This window comes from Brassica oleracea, chromosome C2 (assembly GCF_000695525.1).
Source record: "Brassica oleracea var. oleracea cultivar TO1000 chromosome C2, BOL, whole genome shotgun sequence".
Classification (NCBI taxonomy): Eukaryota; Viridiplantae; Streptophyta; class Magnoliopsida; order Brassicales; family Brassicaceae; genus Brassica; species Brassica oleracea.
In genome coordinates, this window is record NC_027749.1 from 33,730,037 (window position 1) to 33,736,406 (window position 6,370).

At 37.3% G+C, this 6,370-nt stretch overlaps 2 protein-coding genes across 2 annotated transcripts; one reads left to right on the plus strand and one right to left on the minus strand.

The window, feature by feature from the left end:
• The first annotated feature begins 686 nt into the window (after nucleotides 1-686).
• Nucleotides 687-2,188, plus strand: LOC106327133. The gene is made up of 2 exons (XM_013765200.1): nucleotides 687-1,652; nucleotides 1,912-2,188. The coding sequence occupies exons 1-2, from the start codon at nucleotides 774-776 to the stop codon at nucleotides 2,035-2,037; spliced, it is 1,005 nt and encodes a 334-aa protein (XP_013620654.1). The 5' UTR covers nucleotides 687-773; the 3' UTR covers nucleotides 2,038-2,188.
• Nucleotides 2,189-2,272: 84 nt separating this feature from the next.
• LOC106327132 (serine/threonine-protein kinase At5g01020-like) lies at nucleotides 2,273-4,708 on the minus strand. Its single transcript, XM_013765199.1, has 6 exons — nucleotides 4,379-4,708; nucleotides 3,807-4,135; nucleotides 3,578-3,713; nucleotides 3,347-3,483; nucleotides 3,057-3,180; nucleotides 2,273-2,975 (listed from the first exon to the last, which is right to left on the minus strand). The coding sequence occupies exons 1-6, from the start codon at nucleotides 4,452-4,454 to the stop codon at nucleotides 2,440-2,442; spliced, it is 1,338 nt and encodes a 445-aa protein (XP_013620653.1). The 5' UTR covers nucleotides 4,455-4,708; the 3' UTR covers nucleotides 2,273-2,439.
• Between the last annotated feature and the right edge of the window lie 1,662 nt (nucleotides 4,709-6,370).

A 6,370-nucleotide genomic window follows, 5' to 3' on the forward strand; every position in this document is an offset into this window, starting at 1 on the left:
TGCAAAAACATATATGAACTTTCAAAAACTTCAAATAACATATATGTTGTCAGTGGCGGACGGAAGTGGATGGGTATTGGGTCATGTGCCCCCTACTCTTTCTTTATTTTTACTTAAATAACTTAGTTTATCCACCGGAAAAATTTAAAAGGTGCTTCCAATCTAATTTAATTATTGTTGTTTTTAGCACTGTGACCCCGACAGAAAATGTTTCTAGATCCGCTCATGTATGTTTATTTTTTCGGTAAAATCATACATTAGTCATTACATGAGTTGTCATGTCATCTAATTTTGCTGAATTAGATGTTACGTTAGCTAATTTTGCTGATAACGATGGCACGTGTACAATTTTTGTTTTTTTTTGAAATAATATTAAATTATTTAGTAAAATTAAAATAATAAATAAAACAAATAAAATTTAGGTTATTGAATTCGAAAACTGAAAAACCAAAAAAATCCGAAATTAGTATCGAACCACGACCAATAGCTAGCTAGTTTATAATCGAACCCAAAAACCCGAACCGCGACCCACCCGTTGATTCAGGGTCACAATCTGTTGGGCCTTTACAGCCCAAAGGAAAATACTTTGTCATTATTATCTTTACTTTAATGCCGTGCCCCGAATATAGTTGTAGACTTAAAAACGCATGCGATTGACACGTAACCAATAAAATGCGTCCACGTGTTCTCTCCCCCACTCTAGCAAATGGATAAAGGACAGAGTCGGCTGCTTTAGGGATTCGAATCTGAATTTTTCTTCGATTATTTTCACCATGGATGGAGAGGAGATGCTTGATTGGGAGCTCGTTCACGGCCCCGACACCGATTCAATCACATCGGAGAAGGAATCAAGTGTAATCGATGACGGTATGATTGTCTCTGATCATTTCTCTGCCGATCATCCTACAACTGAGCAAAGCATAGGATCTGGTGATTCTTCTCGGGTCGATTACGGATCAGAGTATCCGAATCCGGTGGTTTTGGGCTTCGATCAGTTGGATGTTTATCAATCGGGTGTCAGAAACGAATTAAGGTTTATTGATGGTGAGGTCAAGGTGAGTGATTTTCAACCTTCTGATGAGAATAACATCATGGGCGAAGGTGTTCACGATGAATCTCTTATCGAGGATGCGAGCAAGTGTTCGCCCGAAATAGACAATCTCCAAGTTGAGAGCCAAGCTGGTGTTGAAGAACATATCGAGGATGCAAGCATGTGTTTGTCCGAAACAGACAATCTCCAAGTTGAGAGCCGCCAAGCTGGTGTTGAAGAACATATTGAGGATGTGGGCAAGTCTTTGTCTGAGTCAGAGGGTAACGAACTAGTTTCTGGAGATTCTGGGAATGGGAGTGGTGAAGAGGAGATTGTTTCTGATAGTGAAGCAGTTGAGGGAAGTGGAGGGGATACTAGTGCACATGTTGTGGCCGTAGATTCTGCTTTTGTGAGATCTGGTGATGAGGGTAAAAAAAGTAGCGAGACAGTGTGGTGGAAGATGCCGTTTGTGCTTGTCAAGTACTATGCATTGAGGATTGGTCCTGTTTGGTCTGTCTCTATGGCTGCAGCTGTGATGAGTTTTGTTCTCTTGGGACGCAGACTCTATCATATGAAAAAGAAAGCTCAAAGGATCCATCTTAAAGTTGCAATCGACGAGAAGGTACACTATATTAACATTGAATTTGATTGGTGGGTTTCATTCCTTATGTTCAAAGGTTGTCCCGTCCTGCTGGCATATGTCAGTTATAGACTCTGTAGTTAATATGTTCCTTAGCTGAAATATAGATTATTTGGCCGCCCTTAGTCATCACCTTCTAACCAAATGATATGATTGTTATAACTCCAACATCTTGTTCACATGGCTGGCTAACTTTCTTCTATCATTGTCACGTCTTGGATTGTGTTTATGATCTGTGCAGAAGGTGTCGCGGGTGATGAGTCAGGCGGCTCGACTCAATGCGGCATTCTCAGAGGTAAAAAGGGTCCCAGTGATCCGCCCTGCTCTGCCATCTCCTGGCGCATGGCCGGTTTTGAGCCTTAGATGAGAAGCCGATTGATTATCCAATGTCTCATAATGTTATGAACCAGAGGAGTAGAGAGACACGTACATGTGTGTACAGTGTGACTCATCATGTTGTGTACTAAAAGAATAGAGATTTATGGTGTTTATGATGATGTTTCTATCATTTTGATGCATAGTAGTAGTAGTTCACCATCCTAAAAGAATATAGATTGACAAAAACATTTCATTTGAATTTAAGAGATTGATCAAATTGCATATTGCGCTAATATTTGTAATCCCATAAACAAAACAAGTATCCCAAAACCAAGACTCAACTTACGTATACACTTAACCAAGCTCTGCTAGTTTCTTACATTCTCAAATCACTTGCGAATCTTTTAAGTCTCTTTTTTTTTGAATGAGAATCTTTTAAGTCTCGAGTCTTCTAAGTTTTAGTAGCGTTCGGATCAGATGAAACGAGAGCAGAAACATATAGGTCAGTATCAACGGAGGCTTCGCTCTTGCTTCTACCACTTTCCGGTCTTCTCCTCCTCTGCCCCTGCCCATCCCCATCCACGTTTCTTGTACCTTGGGAATCACTAGGAGCAGCTTCATGTAAGGTTACGGACTTGCCTCTGCTATGGAGACTAGCCATGACTTCCCCCTGAGCATCGCCATCTTCCTTGAGGGTCTCGAGGACTTGTACCGCATGACTCATGAGGGGCCTTCCTTTTGGGTTTTGGCTTAAGCATTGGTATGCCAAATCGGCTACTTTCATCAACGCCTTAGTGGTGTATTGCCCATCCATTCGAGGGTCTATGATCCTCAAAAGCTTTTTGTTGTGATTCAATAGCGGTCGTGCCCACTCGACCAAGTTATGTTCCCGGCAAGGTCTGCTTTTGTCCATTGCCCTCTTCCCAAGGAGCATCTCAAGGAGAAGTACCCCGTATCCATAAACATCACTTCTAGATGTCAAATGTCCTAAGTACAACAATGAAGAAAAAACAAATGTGACTCATTTACAATTCATTTCCATAAGTGGGCTCATTTTCAACGACAGACCTGTCATTACATACTCAGGAGCAGCGTATCCGTAAGTGCCCATAACACGTGTTGACACGTGTGTTTGATCTCCTCTTGGACCATCTTTCGCTAGTCCAAAGTCTGCGAGCTTAGCATTGTAACACTGCACAAGCATTACACCATTCAGCAGCAGCATAGACAAGATAAAAAAAAAAAAAAAAAAAGTAGAAACCCAGGTCATTGTAGACTTTGAGCTTCACGGATAACTCTATAGAACAAGAAGTAGAATGTCTATGTACTACCAAAACAAAAGGACGTAATAAGCTGACCTCGTCAAGCAATATGTTGGCTGTCTTGAGATCCCGATATATGACGGAGCGTTCAGCACCATGAAGAAAAGCGAGACCCTTGGCTGCGTCTAGAGCGATCTTCACTCTTTTCGACCATGTCAAAGTGCATCCAACTCCTGCAAGCAGATGCTTCATCAAATCCTCGAGGCTCAAGAAACCCAGACTTGACCTCTAACAAAGTTAATGTTTTAAATGGTGGTGAGAACTTACTTCGGAAAAGATGTTTCTCGAGGCTTCCCAGTGACATGTACTCATAGACTAATAATCTGTGTTCATCTTCACAGCAGTAGCCAATGAGCTTGACCAAGTTTGGATGACTAAGCTGTCCTAAATAGTTAACTTCAGCCTGCAAGAAAAAAAAAACAAAAAAAATGGAAAGAATCAAACCACACATTCTCAAGTCTAAGAAACAAAAAAAAAAAAGGCCGATTATAAATACCAGCCACTCTCGATCTCCCTGAAAGCCTTCAGGATTAAGTTCTTTGATGGCAACTTTGGTGGAGTTATAACCAGGCCTGACATTGTCATCAATAAGACCTTTGTAGACAACACCAAAACCACCCTCGCCAAGAATGTAATCAGGCCTGAACTGCTTCGTAGCCAATTTCATCTCTTGGTAGGTGAATATATCCACATTCTCGTATCCAGGTGTTGTCTGAAGATCTTTGATGTTTTTAGGAGGCAAAGGCAACCCACTTGGACTCGGTTTGCCACCAACTGATGATTCTTTACATTCTGAATTCATTAGATACACTGCTGATTTTTTGCCTGAGAGTAAGAAAACCAAAAAACAAAAGAATCAAAGAATATAACATCAGAGTATGAACAGATAACGAAAACTTCTCACATTACAACAAAAATTCACCAGAAATCCAGAAAGAAAAATCCTCAATTTTCCCAAGAAAATCACCACGAAATGAAATTTACCCAGAACGAAAAATCTAGATTCCGAAGCAACAAAATGAGGCAAATCAAAAGAGAGAGGTCGGAATCAGATTGATTGATAGATACCTGATGACTTCTCCTTCTGATAGTTTTGCTGCTGAGAAAATTGGAACTGCTCTTCAGCGCTGAAGCAAATCCCCATGAAACTCTTCGTTGTGTGCTATTCGATTAACATCACATTGTCCATTAACTAACAAACATGAGACAGATCCACAAGAAGAGGTGAAAAATCACACACCCGATCTCCGACAAACTTGCTGATGAAAAATAGAGAATAGATGGTTTCTCGGATGAAGGGAGAGAGAGAGAAGAAGAAAACAAAAAGGAAAGAAGATAATTGTAGAGAGAGAACGAGCGAATAAATGAATGATCCGTTGGAATCGATGGAATTTGAGAGACTAGCCGCCAAATAAATAAGAAGACCTTCCGACCTATTCACGCTGTTTCTCCATTTATCCAGTCAACGATTGTCACGTCACCAACCGTTGACGGGGTTGAATGATTGGGTTTAGACTAAACCCGACCCGGATATAAACAGCCTAAAAGATCAACAATTGTTATATGATTCGGCCCAGTTTTTTTTCTTTTCAAGTCCTTTAAAATCACCAATGATTCGGCATTCGATCGGTTCGGATCAGGTATCTAGGATATCGGATAATTCAGTTATAGAAAATTGGTACTGATGAGGTAGTTCTAAATGTCGATCGGATTCGGTTCGGTTCTTGTCAGATCCAAATATTTTTGGGTATATCCAAACGAACCCAAAAAAATTCGGTTCCTATTCGAATTGACTTAATATAATCCAAATGTATAGAAAATAACCCATTTTATCCGAAATGCCTAGTTCAATTTTTTTTTACATCTAAATGTGTCCAAGAATATCCAAAAGTAACCAAAAATATCTGATCTATGAAAAATAATTAATATATTTTAAAATTTAGAAATATTTTTTAATATTTTAATTATTGTAAGTATTAATATAGATAGTATTTCTATATATAATATTAACTAGATGTTTTGCCCGCACATGTGGGCATAATTCTTTTTAATAGATATTTATTAACAAATGTACTATTAAATTTAAAGATTAAAATTTTGAAGTCAAACATTAAATTTATAATATTTTATGAATCTTTTAATTTCTTGATTTTTATCTTTTATTATTTTTAAAACATTATTTTTCGATAACAATGTCAATTTCTTATTATTTTAAAATAGGTTATTATTTTTAAACAATTTTTATTATATTAATTTATAATCAATTATATAATTGAAGAAAAATATATATAATTGCTAATACAAAGTGATGTTATTAAACCAAATCATTGAAATTACCAAAACCTACAAAATCTTAAAATAAATCAAAAGCAAAAAAATTGTTCAACCTAACCCAACTTTACATATTATATTAATCAAAGTAAATAAAATGATTGAATTATATAATTATATTGTGAAATACCTCTCATAAAAACTGAATACCCACTCACACATGTTAACAAATAAAACATTAATATATAATGTATAAGATAAGAACATTTGTTATCTATTCTTATATTTACTTCTAAATTCTATAATAGAGGGGAAAATATGCTATAGTCAATCTCTATTTTTCATTTAAAATAGAGACATGCTATTTTCTTCTAAATTTATAATCACTACAAGAAAACATATAACATATTTTTACGAAGGCAATATTCCTTGTAAATTCGTCGTAAACAGGGTGTTACGACGAATTAACGTCGAAACACGTTTCGTTGTTAAACGTCCGTCGTAACGGAGGTTTCGTCGTAAACGACTCGTTACGTTTACGACGAAATATATTCCTCGTAAAGCGCACGGAAAGGATTCATCGTAAACGACACGTAAGCATTCGTCGTAAAGCCCACGTAATTATTTCGATGTAAAGCACACGTAAATACTTTCATTGTAAATCACTCGTAAACATTTCGATGTAAAACCCTCGTAAATATTTCAATGTTAATCACTCGTAAACATTCGATGTAAACTCCATGTAATGTTTACGAGGAGTTTACATCGTTTCTTATTATATTATTATTA